Source organism: Hoplias malabaricus, chromosome 17 (genome assembly GCF_029633855.1).
Source record: "Hoplias malabaricus isolate fHopMal1 chromosome 17, fHopMal1.hap1, whole genome shotgun sequence".
NCBI lineage: Eukaryota > Metazoa > Chordata > Actinopteri > Characiformes > Erythrinidae > Hoplias > Hoplias malabaricus.
In genome coordinates, this window is record NC_089816.1 from 29,348,356 (window position 1) to 29,373,469 (window position 25,114).

Here is a 25,114-nt window from a genome sequence, read left to right on the forward strand (position 1 = left end):
TCATAGAATTAAATTGAAAACTATTAGTACTTTAGCTTCCAAAGCATTCCCATTTCCATTCCTGTGACTGAAAATGTCAGATATTCATAAACATACCATATACAACCTTTAGTAATTGTGTTATTTCACTCAAATTATTATAATTTTGCTTCCTTCTGGTTTATGGGTCTGTGAGCACAAACCCTATATTATTTTGTCTTATAATTTTCACAGTTTTTACAAGTCAAGTAGGCTGATCATGCTGACCATGCTCTCAAAGAGTGGATCAGATTCTAGAAGGACATTGATTTACCATGACACTGTCTCAGACTTGTGTTTCATATGAATAAAAGAGTTCCTGTGTGAAAATGTGTGATGATTAGTGATATGGTGACAGACTTAGTTTAGCTTAGGGCTTAGTTTGCAAACTTGGGGGCGGATAAACGGGTCTGGGTTCTTATATTTCTTAAGTTAACATTGAAATGTGAATTCAAAATTTAGACCAAAAAAAATGGATATATCCTAAATTGGGTATTTACTTGTAATGATCAAGTTCTCAAAATGATGGCTACTTGGGATGGTTGCCTCCACTCAGGCAAAAAAAAAAACTACTAGCCATGTGCTACTAGGCATGCAATTTCCACATTTCTTGAGTTGGAAACAATTGATCCTTTCCTGTGTACACACCACAAGCCTGGACCTTTCAACTGTCCATATTCATGGTGCTAAATGTAATACATTAAATGCTTGGGAAAAATGCTGCAAGAATGTTTTACTGCATTGCTTTGAAATCCTGTATCACATCCTTTTCCACTTTAATTTCTTCATTTGATCTATAGCACCTCTTCTGACGAGGTAGCCCTTTGGAATGGCTGCCATGGTGGGAGGGAAGTGGGTGGGCACCGCTGAATGAGAAGAAGGATTTGTAATCACTTTTCCTTTTCATATTATCTCAGTCTGTCATCATTTTTGTTGTTAAAAAATAAAAATGGTGGTTACATTACAAGATGATGTCATGTGAAAAGCAAGGATAATCTCATTAGCAAAGCACTACCAACAGAATGGACTGCTCTGGATCAGGTGAATCTGATCGTAAGGTCAAAGGTCTTGCATGGTCTTGGATATAAGAATTTCATTAATGTCATTAATGATATGCTACACTAAGTCTGATACTCATACAGTTGTGAAATATATTTAAATTCATTCTATAGCACTACTCCAGGATATTGCGTTATTCCAGGAAATTGCGTTATTATTATATTTATTATATATAATACATTGATCACTTTATTAAAGCTGACATTTCTGTTTTTTTGTAAAATGTAATCATATGTATTCTATAGCAATAAGGTTGTATATCAGTCAAAAATCATACATCAATTTTATATTTGCACAGACAGCTCTTTCTCAAAATCAGTAAATCAGACTTTTCCACAACTTTCTTGCTGCTAAGGTACACTTTGTGTGACACTCTGATATAGTAGGAAAATAACTTAAAATTGAAATGGACTATGTCAGTATATTCTATCAGTTGACCATACTGACAATACACTGTTCATACAGTATGATGTTCACAGCCGGATCCTGCTCCGCATCAGTAAAACAGCCTCTGCAGCAAATCCCGACTAGGTTGCAAGGGTGCATTCTTTGCAGAGTGACGATGCAAAACCCGACGCGGCTTATCTCAAATCTTACACTCACAAAGAGTTCAACTGACATTTTCCACCCATACCAACCATTCTTGCGGAAAATGAATCTTTCTCACTTTTTTGTGTGTTTGAAGCGATTTCCTGCTTCTTTCATCATTTCCTGTTCAAGGAACAAATAGCTCACAGTGTGGTGGAGACGTGTGTGTGTGTGAGAGAGAGAGAGAAAGAGATAGAGAGAGAAATGGAAGCACTGCCTGTTTATCACGGGGCTATCAGCCGCGAGACCTGCGAGAGGAGGCTATGGGAGGCCGGCAAAGACGGCAGCTACTTAATCCGTGATAGTGAGAGCGTGGCTGGCGCATACTGCCTATGTGTGCTGTAAGATTTTTTGCCATTCCATTTTATCCTGCATTGTTCAACTATCAATCTTAAGACTTATTAGTTAGTAACTTATTCATTATTCAGTGATTACTATGCAACTACTCTGCATGATGTGTAGCTACATAAGTGAGTAATTGACCGACATAATTGCTCCTTAAATCTGCTTAAAATGTAGGCATATTATTCAGTTATTAATCTTAAGATTTATTATTTAGTAACCATATAAATTATTCTGTAATGACTATGTAAATCATGTGTACCTTCTTCAAAATGACTAATCTACGAGTTTCCAACACTAATTATGCCTAGTCTTGATCTACATAGCCATTTGAATGGATATTATACGCTGAAATATTACAAGAATACAGTTAAACCATGACCGGCCTTTAGAATTCAATCTCTTCATCTCCAGCAATAATAGTCAGTGGTTAATCCTTAGCAAATTATGTAATAACTATTAATTAACATTTGAGTAATTATTTGAAATACTTATTTAAAAAACGTGTTAATGTTTGAGAGTTGTTAATCTGAAATATGTCAATCCTGTATCTAATGAAACTACATTGGTGTAAGTTGTCGGTGGCTTAAATTGCTTTTAGGGTTCCACTCTTTAAACTATAATAATTAGTAATTAATATTTAGGGGGGTACCACTATGAATTGAAAACTGATTATTCACCAATTGCTTTTCTAATTATTCATTTGGTTTTTGACATACAATCAACAACCCTAAGTTTGTTTTTATTATTAATTTTAATACAAATGGATGTCAAATTTTAATCTTTGTGTATAAAGGGTTAATCCTTCTAAGTTCACACGTGCAATACTTCGCAATCACCCTGCTGCTTTGACTTAAGTGTGGTCTGCTCTTGTGACATTGAATCGACAGGTGCAACGATCTCGTCTTCACTTACCGGCTGCAGCAGAACAGTGGAGGCTCTTGGTCAGCAGAGGTGAGACTGTGGTCTAAAGCTTTCTGGTGAAATCGCATGTCTATCATGCAGTGACCCGTCAGCAAAGCCGAATTACTTTACAGATACACGGCTCGCTGAGTTAGCCTGATACACACACTCCGCATCAGTGCGTCCAGCTAAAGTCCTTCCCTGCAAACAGTAAAATATTTCCTCACTGGCCAGGTCCACAGTTAGCATGAGTAAAAGACATTTCTCCTAAAAGTCAAGAGTAGAGCTCTGATCTGAATAGAGGAAAAATAGACAAAACATCCTGCAAGCAAAACCACAAAAACAAACAACTTCCTTTGTGTAAAGCTTATTCCAAACATTGCCTTCTTGCTTACAGTTGCCACGATATAGTTTTTCTTTTTTCCCCTGGAGTGCAAAAATTGCACAAACCAGGTAAACAAACAAACAAACAAACAAACAAACAAACAAACAAAAAGGAGTACAGATGCATGTGAAATAAGCTGATAATCTAACAAGGTATCCTTGATCATTTGCACCATAAAATCACATGGAAGCTGTACCAACAGGCAACAAGTGACAAGATGACTGAGTCAATATGATTTATAATAGTGTAAAGCTTTACATTTTTATTATCACTTGCATGACAACACCAAACAAGAAAGATTGTACAAGAAATTCTATATTTAAAGATTGAGTTTAGGAAAATAAGAAACCAATTCCACCACAAAATTTCAATTTACCCGACTTTCAGAAAGGAAACTTTACTTAACTTTATCATATTTGGTTTTATATCAGATTTTGGCTGAAATTGTACCATCCATATTTCCAGAAAATTTGGGATATATTTTGAAAGGAAAAAACCAAAATTGCATGATTTGTTCATTATTAACTGTTATTTAACTGACAAAAGTACAAAATATATTTAAAAAAAGATCATCAAAGCTTTCAACAACCAACCTGATTGTCTCTAACACCTCCAATGAAACTGGGACAGAGGCATGTTTACTGCCGCGTTTCATCACCTTTTCTTTAAAGTATACTTTTTAATCATTTGGGAACTGAAGATACTAATTTCTGAAGTTTTGCTAGTGGGATTTTTGCTTGTGCTTAGTACATAAGAAACTTCAGCTTCCTAACATGTCAAGGTCACCACAGCCTGATATTCTGCTTCATGATGCCACACACGAGACTCGTCTGGTCAGCAGGCAGGCTATTCAAGCCCACGCAACACGTGTCAATCTATCTATCTATCTATATCACTGTCCAATTTAAAATGTATCTCCCGAAATAGTTACTTTACAAGAGATGAAAAAAACCTTTTTAACTTTCAATGAAAATGAATGTAAAAAGATCTTATACCAAGTAAATTTGATGCATATCTATTGGTCCATTCATCGTGTAAATTTCACATTATATGATGGACAGCTGCTCTGTTCAAATTATGTAGTAAATTAAAAACCAACAAAAATGGAGATACATGTTTTTAATTGGACAGCGATGATATGCAAGTCATCCATGCTATGGGGACTGTTGGACCCACCATACACCATGAGAGTTATTGGCATGTGCACCTTTCGCTGATAACAGTCGTGGTGATCCATTTTGTCTTTGGCACAGAGAACTCGACATCCATTTTTTATTTTATTGAAAACAAGAAAAATGTGGCATCATCACACCACATCACATATTTCCATTGTCTTTTGGAGCATCTGAGATAAGTTCAGGCCCAGAGATCTCTTCTGTGTTTCTGCACAGAATGTATATGTCTATACATATGAGTGCATAGAATTTCTATAAATAGCTGTCTCCTTACATATGTTTCAGGTCACATTTTTCTTTCTGCAGTAGCAGACTGTGTTAAGTGGCAATGAAGGACTCTGAGCTTTTGTGGTTTTATTATGTTATCATGGTATCTTGATGGTTTATATATATATGAAATCTGCTAATCATGCACAAAGAAATCACATGCATATTTAATCTGCAATATATCAACAACATAGTTTTAACAGTTGCTTGCACACTTGTAGAAATACAAACGCGTGTAAATATCTTGAAGAACTCCTCTCCGAAAATATGGTGTTAATTAATAAACAGAACAGTGGAGGTCACACTGAACCTCATAGAAGGAATTAATGATTTTGAATATTATTTAAAGGGTTTACATTATATGTGTCATTATATTACACAACTGAAAATTGTGAGATTTATTTCGTGAAAAACAAACAAACAAACAAACAGCAGCAAAGACCACAAAAAATAGATTAGTAATAGAAAGGAAATCTGTTCCACTTCCATATTTCAGATAATGAGATTACTCTAAGCACTTACGGACATACATAAATATTTCATTCTGTATATTGGCAGAACAATATATGTAACCAGTCATCTTATAGTTAAAAGTAATAAATATTTAGTACTTTTATATTTACCAATAATAATAATAATAATAATAATAATAATAATAATAATAATAATAATGAGTTGACATTAACCATTTATAAGGCTAAATATGCATACATTAATTAACGGTACTCAAGACAGGAATTAATAAATAATTAGGTAATGCCACAATTAATCATTAAGTAATGATAAAATAAACATAGTAGTAATGATAGTAAACTATTGTTAACTTGCATTCTTTAAGAATTTTACAAAATCCTAAAATAATGCTGGTTCTTTCCATCACCATTTAATAATTGTGACTTTATTTATTGTTTTTTAAATGCTTTTTACTGTATTAATATTAATAAAACAATATTTATATAAATTGTAGTACTAGTAGCAGTAGTTGTAGGTATATACCAGTAGAAAATACAGCAGAAACATGTAGCAGTTGTAGTATGGAGTTAGACTATTTATTATTTTTATAATTTGGAAGCAGTACATTTAATTTCCTTTGCTGTTTGTATTAGGTAAATAATATATCAGAATCTTTATTAATTTTAAGCACAATCAGGTTTAATTTGACTCTCGTGAAGCCACATTTCTGCATATCTAGGGAGAACAAAACCAAATAAACAAAACTGTCACAGAGTTCAGCCCCTCTACGAGCGGCGAGACTTTGAATGAGAAAACCACAGTTTCCACGGGGTGTGCCTACAGAAAGCTGTGGTGGTCATAATTTAAGATGCAGCTTGCAGTGCACATATCAGATTAAATTTGTACAAGAACTGGAAATCAGTGGTAGTGACCCTATATATATATATATATATATATTTATAAGACTTATAGTGTTATATATGTTATTTTGTTATAAATGATTCATTATTTTTTAGTCTATGATTTTTGTTGTCTTTTTGCAGACAGCCCCTGGTCAGCAGAAACGCCTGTTCCGGAAAGTCAAGAATTTGATAAGTGCATTTGAAAAGCCAAACCAGGGCATTGCTGTTCCACTGCTTCACCCAGTGACCATCCACAGTCAAAAAACTGCCCCAAACATGTCCTAGACCATGTCCCCAAAGCACAGGGATGACTTTTCAAAATATACAAAAATACAACTCTTTGGATCTGTATATATTTGACGTAACATTTACTAGGTTTACGTTTGTGTATCTGCCATGCAGCTTTTATTTTCCAGCTTTAGAATAATCACAAAATGCTTTGTACAAAAAAGGTCTCACTTGGCACCTCCTCATAGAGTCTGTTGCGTTTAATTGTACGTTGTACATTGATTGCATGGTCACTCTTGTGTGTTTTGTAGTTTGTTTAATTTGTGCTGCAAAAAATAGAAATACAGTCCAAATATAAATATGGACATTCCTGATCAAATGACACATCTTGATGATTTTCTATATGAAAATAAGAAGTATCCACTACAAGAAACATATTTTAATATGCATTTAAGCCAATTAGAATGCTCAATATTGCATTAAAATATGTTGGTTCCACTTTGAAAATCAACAAAAATATACAAAAATATAAACATATTTTTAAACTGAACTGAAATGAAAATCAGCTGGTGTATGAGCCTAGCAGACATCATTTGTTGTGTTCATGCCTGATGAGATAAAATGATATGTTTTTTCACAATGCACCTAAAATGTGAATTAAAATATGAAGTTGTATTTGAGGATGCTGCTTCTGGACTTCTGCTGAGTCCCAAGGAAAACATCATGAAGAAAACAGCTATATTTTTGATGCCTAGAAAAAAAAAATCTTTGCAAATATACACTGAATGTTATTCATTTGACCTTCCTTGATGTGAGTCTTTCCTTCTAACTGACTCAGTGTGAAAGAATCTCTTAAATATTAAAGAAAATCATGTTGAAAAACTCTGGTGTCGAAAACGTCCACAACAAAACCACACTGTACATAGCTTTTGTTTGAAGATGAAAAAAAAAAAAAAAAAAAAAAAACAAAACAAAAACATCAAGGAAAAGGTTCGCTTTGGGCTGAGAACAAGAGTGAGCAGCCGAATGATTTCAATGCAGGCATACGATATCGCCTCAAATCTGCACAGCGCCCAGACAACCGCCACAGGAAGAGCACCTCGTCTCCTAGCAACAGCACTCTCAATATTCCACAGATGTTGATGCTCGGGAGCAAAATCAGCCTTATCACATGGAATCAGAAAAGGTCCATTTATGGTGATTTTCATAGCCTCATGGATATTTATGGCTTCCGACATTTACATTGAAACTTCACTGGCTTTAGAGGTAGGCGAGGAGAGCGCACGGTTACATAGAACATTGAACCATGTCTATAGAGCATGAAAAAAGAGGGGTATGTGGCGATGTGCATATGTACCCTTTTTACAACCACAGCAGACCACTGACTCTGTTAAAGTAATACGCTGAAGGGCAAGGAAACAAAAGTTGAAAGTGAAACAACACAGATCTACTCATCATGAAACAAGACATTTGGACACTGCAGAGATGATTCAGCGTAAACTCAAGTATACGCTCATCCTAACAATGTGGTCAATGTGTCTGTAGTTTTGTGTTGGAAATCCAACACCAACAAGTAATAAATCATGGGTTTAGCAATGTCCAAACTGTGAGATGTGATTCTCTGCAGAACTGAAGTTAGCAACCCACTAAGTAAGGTAGATGACTCGAGTAGCACCACACACAGGCAACCTTACAATATGCCGATAGGTCCAATGTCATAATAGGTGTGGCAACCTTAGGTCCAGAAAGGGAAAATCCTTCCCAGAATTTAGTTTCAACTGCCCTGGCACATTTGAGAGGGTTATAGATGAATTAAATCCTGGAAATGAATTTGAACTTTTCATTTCTGGTCATTAAACAAATTAAAGTAAAATTAAAAAGTGACCTGCAGAGCGTAAATATCCTCTGTAAGCACACATGAGATGATTCTGCAAAATCAAGCAGGAACCTATACAATCTTAAATCATCTGGTGATCCTACAAACCCCGTTTTCAGAAAAGTTAGGACGCTGTGCGAAATGTAAATAAAAACCAAATGCAATGAGGTGCAAATCATTTAAACTACATATTTATTGGGAAACAATACAAAGACAAAATGTTACATGTTGAAACTCATTCATTATCTGTAACTGCTTATCCAGTTCAGGGTCGATGTGGGTCCGGAGCCTACCCGGAATTATTGGGCACAAGGCGGCAACACACCCTGGAGGGGGCGCTAGTCCTTCACAGGGTGACACACACACACACACACACTCACACATTCACACACTCACACCTACAGATGCTTTTGAGTCACCCATCACCATATCAACGTGTGTTTTTGGACTGTGGGAGGAAACCGGAGCACCCGGAGGAAACCCACTCGGACACGGGGAGAACACACCAACTCCTCACACCCGAAGCGGGACTTGATCCCACAACCTCCAGTTCCCTGGCACTGTGTGACTGCGATACAAACTGCTGTGCCACCGTGCCGCCCACATGTTGAAACTGAATATTTTTATTGTTGTTAAAATATATTTATTAATATTTTATAAAAAATAATATTTAAAATGCTTCTTTTTAATTTGTGCCAGCAATACACTACAAAGCATTTGGGACAGGAACATATTTATCACAGTGTTGCGTCACCTCTTCTTTTACAAACACTGTAAACATTTGGGACATTTTGCTCTAGTTTTTAAAAGTGAAATATTTTCCTATTCTTGCTTTATATAGGATTTCCACTGTGGAAAGTTTGGGTCTTCCAGAATTGGATTTTTAATGCACCAAATATTTTCAATGGGTTTGAACCAGTTTGTCAACTCTCTAGTAATATGGGACTTCTTCTTTTCATTTCAAAATTGTAACTTGCATTAATGAATGCAGTAGCAAGCTGGGTTCACAATGGTGTGGTGAGTGTTTCTGAGTCCATGAAGTTATTTCCTCTACAGAAACATGTATTTGTTTAATTCGGTGTCACGTAATGGCTCAAAGATTATTGGTTTTGGGCCCTGCCACATGCGTTTAGAGATTTCTCAGAAGCTTCTTAATCATTAATTGATATTATGTACAATAGATGAAGAAATACCCAGGTATCTTGCCATTTTATGCTGAGGAATCACTTTCTCAAAGTGTTGAACCGCTCTCCTGAGATCCTCAGTGACACTCATTTTTGGCTTTCTTTGCCCTGTACCATAATTGTTAACATGTTGTAGGCATGAAATTAGGCTTTTTTTATTTATAAAACAATGCAATTTCTCAGTTTCAAAATTTGAAATGTTGTCTGTGTACTGTTCTTAATGAAATATAAGATTTAAATTATTTGCATTGTTTTTATTTACATTGTTCACAGTGTCCCAACTTTTTGTTTGGAAATGTGCTTCCAATATGGAAACTCCATATCCCAAAGAATGAGCAAGTTTACAGTGATGCACTTGGTTACCAAATGCATGTGGTTATGTAATTATGTTAATTCACCAAAATTACCTCAGTATATAAATAATCCAGACTACTTGTTATTCATATCTGAGACCTGTCAGGTGGCTGTTTGCATGTTTACTGATGATGAATTTTCATCTCAGTGTTAATGACAGGTGTACTGACTACATGTATAGATTACACAGTTTTTGTTTTGGTACAATTAAAGGCTGAAAGAAATACATAGAGGTGGGAAAAAATAGTTGAATAATTAAAAAAACTGGACAGTGAATGTTTAAAGGTCACTCATGACATCAGAAGCAAAGCTGCTATGTTTTTTTTTTCCATGTACAGCTCAGGAGACATTATTTTCTCTAAATGATTATTATTCTCTAATTTTCTGTGACGAAACCAGCCCAAACTGTCTTTTAAAGGAAACTTAATTTCCTTTAAAATAAAAATACCCCATAGAAATACATTGCGCAATAATAGAGATTCAAATCTTAACTGCCGTCGATGATGTGACACTAACATTCGCACTGGCATATAGCCCCTCTTCTCTCTCACTGACACACACTCACCTCCCCACCCTTACGCCTCAGACACAGCAGTGCTGCTAGTGTTTTTAAAACCCTTAGTGTCACTGCTGGACTTCAAATTGTCCACCAACCAAAAACATCCAGCCAACAGCGTCCACTGATGAAGGACTAGAGGATGACTGACAAAAACTGTGCAGCAATAGATGAGCTACTGCCTCTGACTTTACATCTACAAGGTGGACCAACGAGGTAGGAGTGTCTAACAGAGAGGACAGTGAATAGACACAAGGTTTAATAACTCCAGGTGCACTGTGTCTGAACCATGCGTACCAGCACAACACACTTACACATCACCATCAGTGTCACTGCAGCGCTGCGACTGATCCACCACCCAAATTATACATGCTCTCTGACACAAAATAACACATGCACACAAACACACACCCACACATGACAGATTTCATCTGTTTTCAAGCACTATATATTACCTTCAGGAAGTGCAAATCTAGTGGATTCTAATTAAGTTTTTTTTTTATAAAATTAGAATTCTGTATTTATTACACAGTCCACAAAGGTGTCACAAAGAATTCAAGAGAATGAAAATTTGAATGAAACCAAGACTTTGCCTCAATAATGTCGGATGATCCAGTGGACTGTGTGGAGCCTCAAGGTTCTCTGTGTGACTGTGTTCATCATATAATCAGTTCTGCTGAAGATTATATTAGTTTCTTATTCAAATTTTCAATTCCACATCAAGAGGTGATACATGTGTCTACCAAACTCCTCACAGTCACCCAGAGCAGGACTTGAACCCACAACCTCCAGCAGATTCCTGGAGCTGTGAGACAGCAAAACTACACGTTGTGTGGCACCGTGCTGCCCTTAGCAAAACCCTGCTGCCTCTGAAACAAAAATAAGTCAATACGACCCATCTATAAAGCGGTAATAGAGCAAAATCATTATCTCTGTTCATGCTTTTCAATATATTTGTTGTGTAAAAAAAAACCCAGATGCCTTTTCTGTGCCGTGAGCAGAGTGAGAGAGAGAAAGCCTAGCATGCTGGACAGAGATGCTTTGTTTTTTTGCTTATTTACAGACATAAACAACCAAAAGTTTTATAGAAGAGACTGAATAGCTAGTAATGGGTGAGGAAACGTCCTCAGAATTTTATAAAAATTGTTTTTTCCATGTAAAAGCATTGCTTCTTATTTCTTATTTTTATGAATTTTTCATTTATTTGTTTCATTCATTCATTTTTGATGTGCTTTGGACACATTTAAATAGCCACTCCACCTACTGTGTTTTCAGCCTGTGGGAGTAAACCCACACATACACGGAGAGAACACACTCCCCAAAATCACAGACATAGACTCGAGGGTGAGGTTTGAACCTACAACCCCAGAACAGTGGAGTTGTGTGACAGTGTTTTTGTTTGTTATCAATTTATAAGAAATTTCTGTAGCAGAAAATATCCAAATATGGTCATATGCAATTTTTTTAATACTCCTGGTCAAATTGAATATGTTGTTGATTGTTTAAGTGAAAATATGATAAAATATGATAAATATGACATTTAATATGCTAATTGCTGGGCAGAAACGATTGGTGTTTATCTACATTAGCCTCTTGGATTCAACACAAATAAAAACTGAACACCAGAAATCTGACCTGTTACCACTGTAAAACTTGACTTCTTTGGCCGAAGTAACGAGTGATTTCAATTGACTGCACAGCCTCACACCACACTCAAGTCAGGCCAATGTAATGCTCCTCGTCAACACTTCAGAAGACACTTTTTTCCCCTGGCTCTAATTATATCAACAGATTAGGGTTCAATTAGCACAGAGGCTTCTAATGAGCTGTAGTTTCTGTGACTGTTACTAAAGCTCACGGAGTCAGATGTAGAATTGTGAGATGTGTAGAAACGCAGTCAGTCAAGCAAAGAAGCTCAGCGTCAATGATTGAGGATATTTCAGGACCACATGAAAGAACTCAACTTGCCTCTCGTTCTTGACATCTGCATGTTGCAGGTGGGCTGTTGTCTTCCCCACATCTTTGTGTCATTCATATGCTCAAGCAGTGATTCATTTTATCTGCTACAGGGGTTTAGTGTTTCCCCCCTTTTTTTTAAACACTGGAACACTAGGTGACCTTCAAGTGACTTTCACTTTCCGTCTAGACTGTTGCTAACGCCTGGGTGGAGTTTCCCAGAGGCATTGATGTGCTAAGTGCAACATCAGATCACTGGTAAACCCTCTGGCAAGGTGCTTCCCAAAAGCATTGTATTTTGTCACCATCATCTTTGCAGCTGTAAATGCTCCTGATGTAAAAATACCCCATTGTTGTGCAACCCTGACCTCGTCCTCAGCTGCGATGTGCGTCACTCTTCGCTGCTGGCAGCAACAGTCCGTGCCTCTAGAGAAAAATAACATTTAAAAAATAAAATAAAATAATGATGCAGTACAGGTACATATAATACCTTTAATGAGCTCCTTATACTCAGAGATTGAGGGCAGATAGTTTCATAGCAGGTATAATCTCTTGAAAAAACAAAGTGTATCTGCATCTAGTCATTAATGATATTAACACTTCATTATGGATGACGACATATTTAAAATCTTTAGCACTTCTTCTTTTTTAAAGCACTTGCTATATACATTGTTTTCAGTGCATATATACAGTATCAGTTCCATGACAGCAGTTTTGTTGTCTTGATTTTTTTTTTTTGTTGTAAATTTTATTGTATTTTTTTTTTAAACATAACATATTTTGAGTTCAGCTTTCAGTAGGGCTTTCTCAGGTTCCATGTTCTTAAGAACACGCACAGCTTTTTCTTTCTTCTCGTGATTAATTGACAAGGCCTCTCTTGCACAAAATGTAAACTATATTACGTTGAGGTGTACTATGTATGTAGTGCGAACAACCAATGTGTGAAAAAGAAAACGGCTCTTCTTTTACATCGGCACAAGAAATCATACGATACCAATTCTATGTCATTGTTTTGTCTTGTCTCCATAGGTCTGAGTTCTGAAACAATATCATGTCCTTGGAGGAGAAAAAAATTATCACCTCCATAGGAAAAGCTAAACCACGGCAAAAACGAGAGAAAGCAAAAATAAATAATAATAATTAAAAAAAACAAAAATGCTTGTGCCAATTTAGAAACTCCACCTGGAACGATAGATAATAAAATACCATCATTTTGTCACAATTAAAGGCAGACGGGACTTGCTCCTCTGATCTTGTATTTTTTATTTTTTTTGTCATAGAAATTGATCTAGAAACAGGCAGTCTTTGGTGAAGGGGCCAGCAGAGGGGCATGGGTTTGACCAGCGTTACCTCCTGCCTATCTCACTTTGTCTCATGAAGTGAATGTTGCTTGAACTGTCGGCCAACTCCAGGTACTGCTCCACGGATAGGACGAAGTAGCCGTCATAGCCAGCCACTTTGCCACTGGAGAGCAGCTGCTGCCTCTCGGACTCCGTCCATGGCCGGCTGCCCTCCTCTCCATCCAGCAGGCGCCCCTGCTCGCGAGCCCATGCTTGCTCCACAGCCCTCTGCCTAGCCAGCTCCAGAACATGCTCCCTGGCCTCCTCGGCCGAGGCGCCATAGCGAACATTCAGACACAGCGCTCCCTGCTGGAGCTGGATGTCGGCCAGGCGTCGGGTCCTGCCCCCAGAAGAAGACGTCATCTGCGACACTGTCACATTTACGCCGTTTTCCAGGATTCTCCCACCACTGCTGCTCATGATGGCCAGATCTTCCTCCAGCGGCCCAAGCTTGACAAAGTGGTGAGTATCTCTCCCGTCCACTGTGAAATGGAGGCCTGCCAGGTACACGGCACCATGCAGAATGGCAGCCATTCGACGGCTGTCCTCACTGGCCACACCAATGACATCAGCAGTGGCTACTCCATTCTTGACAGCAAACTTGATGCCCTTGCCAAAGATAGAGGACAGTGTGGAGAATCTTGGCGTCTGGTCAAAACACTGCTGAAGTTGACCAATGGGTGGGATCATAGGGAGCCTCTCGAGTGAGATGAAGGATCGGAGTTGCCGCTGGAGCTCACACTGAATGCCCAGGACCACCTGTGAAAGAATGAAAAGATGCCACAGTACTGAGACAAGGATATCATCATAGGAAAATCAATACCCATATCCCCCAGTATTACAACAAACACTTACACAGTACAGAATTTTTATCTATGGCTGTGATATGGGACGTTACATCAAATCACTACTGAGCTGTTTCCCAACAACTTTTTAATAAGCAAAGCCCTGCCAGACTTAGTGAGCCATTTTATCAAAAAGACTTACACTATAGGTTCAGTTTGTACATCAACAATAACTTATTGTAACCCACCTGTTGTTGCAGTTTGTCAGCCAACACACATCAAAAGGGGCAACCAGCTCATGGTTGGGTTATGTTAAAATCACACACACACATGCTAGTGTTCATATTGGCATAGTCGCATGTCTGTCACATCACAGTGATTTTTGTAACACCTCACTGTATCACTGTTGGGCTGAGAAAAGTATCTGGTCATTAGAGATTCTTTCATCTAAAACGGATCCCAGATGAAGGACTAGAGGACGTCTAGCCTCTAACCTAGTTTTGACATACACTAGTTGGTAAATTATATTTACACTTTTTATATTTATCATTTATTATTTGTACATACAAGTTTTTACATATACATACTATTGTAATACATACTTATTTTATTTATGGAATTACATATAAGATAATTTACCCGTATTTACTGACATGGAGGCAAATAATGCACTCCTAATATGACAGATAATACAACAACCTTTTTAGAGCTGGAAAAGTGTGTCTCCCAGAAAGAATGGAGGCCATAATAAAGTAAATAAAATTAAAGTGTGGACACAATAAGCAAAACAAACAAACAAAAATAAAAAAGCGATATTTTATAAAGATGAATAAAAACTGATTTGTGATGTGTTTATTCTGTGTATTAAACTTATAAAATCATAAATATTTTCAAAATTTTTCACTAAACACTAAACTGCTTGATTGTATCATGTAAATACAAACACATTTAGAAATTGATGACTGTAGCACACTCCAAAATATATTTTTTTTTCCTTTCAATGGCATGTTTACTACCGGGTCCCTTTAATTAAACTGTTAATCATTTCGAATTTTTGCACATCAATACTAGACTTTAGATACTGCTCAACAGTGTTTACTGCCGCCTCTTTATAATTATACACATAGGAGACAGATCTCGACTGCAGGCAGGTCAGTCAAACACACGCTCTGTGCCTATGAAGCCATGTTGTTATTGCACATAATGAGCAAGGCCTGGTACTCAAAGGAAGTCTGAGGGAAAGACGTCATCTTTAAGGCAGCATATCTCTGTCCAAAAAACAAATGTTCGCCTCCACATCAATGGAAACCTCTCACATTATGCAAGTCAACCATGCCGTGGTCACTAATGCATCCCCCATTCTATAAGGTGTTGGTTTTGCACCTTTTGCAAACAAGAGTCTGGATGATTTCTTTTGTCACTAGCACAAAAAACACAAAGTTCATTTTTCATGAACATGGACTCCTCTGAAGACACTGGTGCACTGGTCCTAGAGAACACATTTGCTCTTCCACCTAGAACTGATATGTAGTTTTCTCCTTGCAGAATATAGACTCATGTTGTATTTTTTATGCAATGGTGGACACTGTAGAGTTTTTTTCTGAAACACCTCTAAGCTCCTGTGGCTATAATTACCACTGTGACATGTAGATGATCTCAAGCCCAAAACACGTGTTACCTCTGCCCTACACTGACTTGTTTTTCAAATCATTTAAAAGACAATAAGTGTCAGCCAAAGTGCCACAAAATAAAATCAACTAACAAAACAATACAGATGAAACTGTAAAAGAAAAAAAATACATAAAAAAAATTCTCCATATTTCCTGATTTATTTAATAATAATAAGTAGAAGGTAAGAGACATATAATTTGATGCAATCCTGCATTGAAAAAATGTTCTGTTTTAACTATTTGACAATTCTCTCATGAAGTTTGGCACAAAGTGACGAGCAATGACTTAGTTTTGGTGAATGTTCTTTTATATATAACTTTTATATTCAACTGTTTATAGTGTAATGCTTTAATATTGTGGTACATGACTTTTTTTGTCCCAAATTAGGCATCAAATTCAGGATTTGTTTATATTTAAAAAACCCAAGCATAATATACATGTATTCATTAAATAAAGCTTCCAGTGAATTAACAAATCGCTTTTTGTTTCTTTGTTTTTATATTTGCTGCATATTCCAACATTTTTTTTTGTAATATATTTGCTAAGGCCTCTGTCTAACTGTCTGTGAATGATTGTTTTTCCTGACACTGGAAAAATAAATAACATAATTACTGTTTTGACTGTTAAATAAATACAGGAAGGTCTCTGACTTTTGCACAGTACTGTGGCTTTTTTCTGCATGACTGAGCCAAAACAATACAGGTGCTGAACGAACTGTTCATAAACAAAGCAATTACAGTCTCAGCATTTGGGGCTTTAAAGCATGATTTACAATATTGACTGTTTGTTCTTCCATTTAAAGCTTTGCCTATGAATTTTGAGAGATGATTACAGCCTTTCAGAGTTTTAGAAATTTCTATACCCAAGGCTGCCACTTCATTGTGGTACCTCCTGTGAAACTAGAATGCAATTTAGAGTTGAAATCCGAGAAATGCCAAAGTTACCTTCATATCAATGTAACTGTGTGTGCCTCTCTTTGACCAAGCTGAACAGTTCACCAAAATGTTTATTTGTGTCCCAAAGTTTGTAGAAACTTATTTTAAAATGTGAAATTAACTACTTTAGGGTGTACTCATTGATGCCAGCACTGGCCAATAAAATATGATGCTCTGGAGCAGCTGCGGCAATGACTACTGCCAAGCATCAGCTAGTCTGGTATAAAGCCCCAAACAATAAGCTGTGGAGTTCTGAAGATCTCTGAAGTGACTTTGCTTTAGTCTGAATACAATCAAATCCATCAAACCATAACAACAGTGTTGCAATAGCTTACACAGTGTGATCCCAGAAGAGTTTGGGCAGTTACTACAGGAACAAACTCCCTATTGATACCCTGGACTTCAGATGAAACTTTGATGTGCTGGTGTCTATAAACATTTGGATATATACTTTATCCACAGAAAGCATTTTAAAACTCTTACTTTACTGGAGTCCCAGTCCTGGGTTTTGGTTTGTGTCTTCATCATTTCATAAGTTTGTTCCATGCCAACCACATCAGGCTTAGGAAAGCCAGGCACGATGTTATGCAGCTGGAATCCAAACAGCTGGAGCCAGCTGCCGATATCTGGTCACAGAGAACACAGATGGGGAGAAAAAAATGCAAATAATTGGCTGCTCCAACAAAGTATCTGCTTCAGATTTCCATAAAAGTAATTCTAGCTTCCCCGAGATATTGACAAACCCCTTCAAGGATATACATAACACTCTCCTTGTTAATAGTTTCACAATGTACAGTTAAAGGAGAATTCTGTAAGATGTGAAACACTGTTCCCCATGAGCAGTAATGTCAAAACAACCGCTTCTTTCTCCTCTCTGCTATGATTTCTCTAGTGTGTTCAAACCAGTCGATGCTTAGACAAGAAAGCTCTGGATAAGTCTTATACAAATGCTGCAATAGTGAAATTCTTTGTGTTAATTTTAAACTTATTACCCAGAAGAGATCAAGAAGGTTTTAAAGAGTCAGCTTCAAGTATTACAATGCTACTGACAGTCTCTGAGAAGCTTTAGATGTTTTCAGGTTCTAAATCATTATGCACTGTGTAAGTGGGTATTTGCTGTAAGCAAGGATGTCAAAGGATTAACAAATGTAATTGCAATTCATTACTATAGTATGTTTGCTCACAAATAGCCCTCAAATACGAATTTTCTGCATACAAAAAGCTGAGTGGACAAATAACGTTTAATCAGAATGTATTATTCATTAATTCCAATTTATTCATTAATATCAGTAATTCAATAACAATTTCCATTGTGTATATGCACAACACAATTATAGTGAATACTATATCCATTTTAAATTACTGTCAGAGGGGAGCCACAAAGACTGCATGATCCAGTTAAGGGTGGGTGATATGGCCCTAATATAATATCATGATATTTCAGGGTATTTTGTAATAATGATATATTCTTGGCGATATGACTAAAATGCTTTATTAATATATATTTTTAAATATGTATTAATTTAAAGAACATGCTATTATACCATAATAAATGTTTTTGCTTTACTAAAATGTAAGTTTCAAATATTCAGTGGGAACAAAACAAAAAATATGTAAACGTTTGGCTATTTTCTAAACAGTAGTAACTTATCAAGATTCCGATTATGAATAAAATAAATTATGCGACTAATAAATCACCCAAAGAAGTGCAGAATATTTAGTGCATGCATAGAAACATAAAATGCATCAGACATAAACAATTACACAAAAATACCCTTTCACAGTGGAAAACAATTACTAAATAAATGCTATGCTGAGTTACTGTGGTCTGTCAGTTTGGGTTAGAGATCACATTGGATATTGAGTTCTCCTCGCAACTTTTGAGACTTTCCTTGAACTCAACTGGGTGCTTCTGCTAGTGAAACAGATTAGGTGTGTTTCACACTTTTACAGTTACAGGCATATTGCATATCTTACCTTTCGTCATTTGGTTTTCTGTATTTAATCCTGCAACAAAAAATATGACACATTTCTCCCATTCAACCTCTTGGCGATTCAAGCCACGTTCACTTTGCTTTCTCTGTGTGGCCCAGGTGTCTGTGTACCTTTCTTTATATCATTTAAAATTGGAAAACAGGTCCATTTGTTAATTTTACTATTGCAGGATTAGAAAAATAAAACCAGCTAACAAAAGGTACAAGAACCTTGGAGGGACTCTCTTTGCTGTTGCACCATGGAATATACGATGGAATGGTAACTTTGACTAGGGACATCTAACCTCACATTCAACTTCAACTAAGGATAGATATATACTTGCTGTTTAACCATGCAGTTGCATAGACAACCCTCTGCATCATGAACGTAACTGTTCACATATTTGCCTATATACTACACTTGCAGGTAATTGTGAACATATTTGTAAGCCTGCATGCACCTACCGTTTACGCATGTATTGCATCTTGGGAAGATGTGAACAACCAACACACCAAACAGACACGACGAATGCAAGGCAGCCATAATGTGTATGCAAACACATATCAAGTGTATCTCTAACTTAAGGATGGTTCAAATGGGCAAAAAAAGGAAAAAAATTTAATAGCATAAAAGATATAATTTTTTAAACTGTATTTTTACCTGTAGTGAACTGAGTAACTTCCTCTGTGTTTCCCACAGGGCAGTTGTTCTTAAATGCATAAAGATTAAAAGGCTTGGGGTTGGCACTGAGCTCACTCCACAAGTTGTAATCAGGTGTTGTCCACCGGCCAGCCACTACATCATAGTCCCTCCGCCCAAAATGGATCAGCTTTGTGAGAGGATCATAAAGACCACCATGGAAGCCAATGATCAGCTGGAAGGAGGGGTTGGAGTCTTGATATATGTCACCATAAGGTGTGTATAGGATCTCTTTCATGATTTTCCCTCGGCTGCTGAAAATGGCCCGTGGAGTGGCTGTGTTATCACAGGCCACGTAGTATTCCTCTCCACTGCTCAGCTCCATGGCTATGATGTGGCCCTGCAGGTCATAATAGAGGGAGGTGATTTCTGAGCTGCTGTGATTGTACATGTGTGTGACTCGGGTTGGATTGGCAAGATCGGCGTAGAAGAACTGCAGGTGCTGTCCACTGCTGGATCTGCTAGCCACACGCCTACTCAGGCCATCGTAAAGATAGTGGACGCTCTCCTCAGTGACTTTGTTGTAGACCCTGACAAGGAGTCCATTTGAGTTGTAGTCAAACATGTCATTACCCCTCATGCGGAGGAAGCCATCCTCGTCCATTTTGTATTGGATTTCACCCAGCCTGGTTATGCGGTCTCGGAGGTCATAGCGAAGAGGGGTCAGCCTGGCACTGGTGCCATGACTGAGGAGATTAATGTTGCCATTTAAGTCATAACTGTAGCGCCACTGAGGACGGTCGTTCATTAAGACCGTCTGAAGCTGGCTGTCAGCGTCATATTCGTACGAGTAGCGTGTTATGTTTCCCTCTACTCCCACTCGGATATCACAAATGACAGTGCGACCCATGTTGTCGTACTGGACAGTCATCCAATAGGCAATGGACTTGAGGATCTCATACTGGACCTCAATCACCTGCCCATAGGCGTTGAAGATCTTTGTGTGCTTCATGGCGTGGGTGGTGATGACCTGATTGAGATCATAGTTGATAACGCTAAACTTGCCAAACTGCTCAACACGTCCAGATACATCCACATAGCGGTAAAGATCAATGGGAAGTGGAGTCTCATTTATCATGGCTTGCATACTGGTCACACGAAAATTGTTGTAGCTGTAGTCAAAGCGAGCATTCACCAGCCCCTCCTCACTGAAGCGAAAGATCTGACGGCCAACAAGAGGACCTAGAAAGGATAAAACACTTGGATTAAATCTTTATAAATTGTTAGTGATATTCTGTGATTTTTTTTTTTTTTTTGGCTGAAAACTGAACTCAAGCACATCAAACCGACATGCTAATGATGTTTCAATCTTGCTTTCCAGTCACTTATTATGTAAAGTAACCTTAAAACATTCATCGTTAACAAAAGACTTTCAACTCTGTGGTAATGGAAGGCTTTTAATTTTGGCAAAGCTGCAGTCTTCAACTCATCAGCAAGAATTACATCGAAATGGAAGAACAACAATTATGATGGGGAACTAACACGGCTTTTAAATACAGAACATTAACTTTAAAAGCACCATAAATCAGGATCTCAGTTAATACAGTAGTGCTTTTAGCTGTTCTCCTTTGCAATTAAGTGCCACAACTTGTGGAAAAAAAATAATCTGACATGACTCAAATGAGTACTGTTGCTATTTTAGCATTAAATGGCTGGCTGGAGCCCAACCAACCAAAACACAAAATGGGAAGAAATGCTTGGAGTAGCAAAGTGAAACCATGAATGCTGGATAAAAGCTAAACACACTGAGAGGTTCATTTCTAGTCCCAGTTCATCTGCATAACTGGTTCTTTCTCCCTGGTCTGACTTTATTGTTTGCCTTTATCCTGGCCCTACTGCTTATTTCAGCCAACAATTAGCATTATCACCACTTTCAAAAGACCCATTTTGTTGAGTGAAATGAGATCAGTTAAAAGGAAGGTTAAATCCAATTGGTTCAGAGGACAAAATGATAAACCAGTTGGCAGGGGTTCTGGGGCACAGAGATTAGTAGCACCTGACCAAAGGGAAAGTATCAAGGGGCTGTTTTATAGGACAACAGACTGACTCCTGAACTCTGGGGAATGTTTATCGATACCATGAACCATGGCTTTAGGGAACTACTGCTGCTTGCAAAATGAACTCATCACAACCCACTGTTAATCAGGTTATGTACGCTAAGACGGCAAAAATTAGCCTTATATTTCTGCTCGAGTTATTGGAGATATGGGCTCTTAAATTGTAATTACACAGGGCTTTTTTGCTACCATTTGTTTTAATGAGCACATAAAATTAACCACAATATTGCAGGTTGTAAACAAGGTCCTGTTAATAACAGAATATATATTACACACACAGATTACACAATGTAGTAATGCAGCTCAGAAAATGGTTATTGTATTAAAAAAAGCAGGATAATTAGGGCCAAGTTTATTACATTTACACAATATAAAATTCCTTTGAGACAATGGATGATTATGAAGTGAATGTCATTATTGTTGGGTCTAAAAATCAAACAGATTTTTTTTTTTTATCTTTTGGTTCAAATCAGTTTATTTTCAAATGATAGAGAACTGTTATAAAAGTTTTGTTGTGACAGCAACACTATGCCACACAAATGCAGCCAGTGCTTTCTGCTTACTGTTTTCAACTTTGCTTGTGGTTTTCATTACTTATATAACAAATGATGACCTGGAGTTGCCAGTCGTTTTAAAACTGAGCCTTTCATACATCATGCAGCTGAAGGTGTGAAAAGAATTCAATAATTTAAAGGGGCAGCCTTGGCCTAACGTTTAGAGACCGGGCTTGGTACCGGAAGGTTGCCGGTTCAGTCTCCAGGACCGACAGGAACATCCTTGGCTGAAGTGCCCTTGAGCAAGGCACTGAACCCCCAAATGCTCCCCTGGCACCCAGGATAGCTGCCCACCACTCTGGGTGTTTGTTCACAGCCCCTAGTGCACTTGTGTGTGTATGTTCACTGCCACAGGTGGGTCAAATGCAGAAGACACATGCACATTATATTATAATTTGTGTCCAAACAAACAATCATATGATAAAAACAAAACTCTCCAGTGGAGTTTGTCAATTATCTATCAACAATTTATTAAAAAGTTAGACATCACATTGGGAGCCCACCTGTTTGTCTGTATCTGATGGTGCAGACAAAGCCTTCATGCATGAGGTGGATGGTTTTAATCATGCCTGAGGAGTCATCATAGGTGAAGGTAACCAGAGTCGTGTCGTAGATGATCTCTGAAAGACGAGCTTGCTTGGTGTACTTGTAGAGGACACGTCTGCCTGTGCCAAGATACAGCATCTGGAGCAGACGCCCGTCTCGAGCAAAGTCCTGGATAACGGAGGCCTTGCTGTCTGGGGGGCTGTAGATGTTCCTATAGTAGCCTACTGACAGCATAGATTGCAGGCTGTGACGAACCATGCTCGGCATGGTCACTGCCAAAAGGCGGTCAGTCTGGTCATACTCAAAGATGTACCTGCGCTGACTGTGCAACAGGAGCATGATCGACTGTAGACGCAGAAGAGGATAACAATATATGTAGAAAATACTGACCTCCGTTTCATTCACATCATCAAGATGTATGCAAAATATAATTAAGTGTAATTTAACTTAATTAAATGTTAGTAAAATCAAATCTCATCAAATATTGTATATTGAAATACATAAAAAACAAACAATAGAAAAACTATCACTGTCAATCTACATTCACTGTAATACAGTAGTCAAACATACAGATGTATTGTATTTTAAAATATAGGTTACTATACTAAATGTGGTGCTTATATTTGATATTGCAAAAGTAATCAAAGCCTATCTATATCTCAAAAGATTTTAGAGATACACTTCTACCCAAACCAATAAAAATGGAAGCATTTAAATGTTGAACTCTGTGAAATGTTTACCAGTTTAGGTTGCTATTATCTGTCTGAGTCAATTTAAAAAGCATATATTTTTATTTTCTTTTTTTGCAGGTAGTTTATTCAAACATTTGATTCATGACACAGGAGGTTTTATCATGATCAACTCAACAGTCTCAATAAAACCAAAATATTATTTTCTCATAATATAGGATATGATACTGATGATCAGAGAATCATTTTGAAAGAGTGGGTATGAGTCATTGAGAAAACAGACGTAATATATTTGCCATTAAATAAAATAGTAAAATACCCAAGACTTTTTTTCCATTTTCATTTCCACGGTTAAACTCGTGGTTTAACAGAAAATTCTTATTTGCAACCTCTACCAAGGAAGCAGTGGTGGCTCCTTCCAAATCTCTCAGGTGTCAGTGGTTGCAGATGATGGTTTGTTCTTTGGGTAAATTAAGAGCTAGCCTTCTAGATAACTGGCACATTGCACAAATGAATCAGGAAAATAACTTGAGACTGTCATCTAACATTGAAGACTTTTATTTTTGTGGTCACCTCATGTAGAAATACTACTAGTAACCAACAGATACATAAAGCTTAAAACTTCATTTTCCTCTTTATCTACAAACTGTACATTATTTGTGGATAGCTATATCCAGTAGTTTATTATAAAGGTCTTCTTTTTGTCTCCACAGTGATAGAATTACCAACTGTGGTAATAATCAAATAAATTTTAATTTAATCACCTTCACAAATGTTTTGAAGAGAGACCAGATTTATCATCACTCGTGAAATTCTATATTTTTCTTCATACATTTTTGAGTATTGTGAAGTTAACTGAGATCGCTAGCTTCTCTCTCTCGCTCTGGCTGCTTCAAATATCTATACAGTGTACAGTGATTAATCAGTGCCTTGTTCACTATATACTTCACTACGTTGTGAGCAATGTACGGAGTAGAGTAGGGGGAAATTTTTAACATGCCTCAAGTTGTGTATAACAAAAGCACATTGTAAAAAAATATGTCCTCCCTTTCTATTTTGGTGGTGCCTAATGAATATACCGCCCATGCAAGGAAGAGAAAAACGTACCTTCTCCACAAATGAGTAGCTCCATATCTTGCCATTGACCCATGCTCTGGACACCACTCTCCCATTGTCATACTCCAGTCTTTCTGACCAGTTTCCACGCTGGATGTTGGTAACAAGGCCTGCAGCTGAGTAGGTAACATTCACTTCATTGTATTTGCTACTGGGAGACCACAAAATAGGTCGGCCCAGTTGATCATATAAAATCCTGAGTGTAAATTTACGATGGTCATCGTAAATCTTGCCCACTCGAGTGGCCTGGTCAAAGTCTATGGACAGCAGATTTCTGTTATGAGCCTAAGGGTGAACACAGCAACAGAAGGTAATGGGTATAATCAGAAGAGACATTCAGACAACTTTTATTAATCATTAATCACTGTATATACACTACACAGCCTAACATTTTTTAACACTCATAATGTATTCTGAAATGATTGGAAATAATGGGGAGTCATCCTTTGCTGATGTAATATCTCTACTGTACTGCAGAAACCCTACAATAAATTTTAGATAT

General features: G+C 37.3%; 2 protein-coding genes across 2 annotated transcripts in view; one reads left to right on the forward strand and one right to left on the reverse strand.

Annotated features, from left to right (window-relative positions):
• Positions 1-1,834: 1,834 nt before the first annotated feature.
• Positions 1,835-7,190, forward strand: sh2d1ab (SH2 domain containing 1A duplicate b). The gene is made up of 3 exons (XM_066649857.1): positions 1,835-2,006; positions 2,898-2,961; positions 6,234-7,190. Exons 1-3 carry the CDS (start codon positions 1,870-1,872, stop codon positions 6,375-6,377), a joined length of 345 nt encoding a protein of 114 aa, XP_066505954.1. The 5' UTR covers positions 1,835-1,869; the 3' UTR covers positions 6,378-7,190.
• Positions 7,191-12,755: 5,565 nt separating this feature from the next.
• LOC136674158 (teneurin-1-like) overlaps positions 12,756-25,114 on the reverse strand; it is a 362,280-nt gene continuing 349,921 nt past the window's right edge. Inside the window, exons 28-32 of the mRNA XM_066650044.1 lie at positions 24,604-24,897; positions 22,765-23,152; positions 19,612-20,832; positions 17,461-17,603; positions 12,756-14,345 (exon numbers count right to left, since the gene is read on the reverse strand). Coding sequence (XP_066506141.1) covers positions 13,593-14,345; positions 17,461-17,603; positions 19,612-20,832; positions 22,765-23,152; positions 24,604-24,897 — 2,799 coding nt within the window. The 3' untranslated portion in view covers positions 12,756-13,592. The remainder of the gene's footprint in view (positions 14,346-17,460; positions 17,604-19,611; positions 20,833-22,764; positions 23,153-24,603; positions 24,898-25,114) is intronic.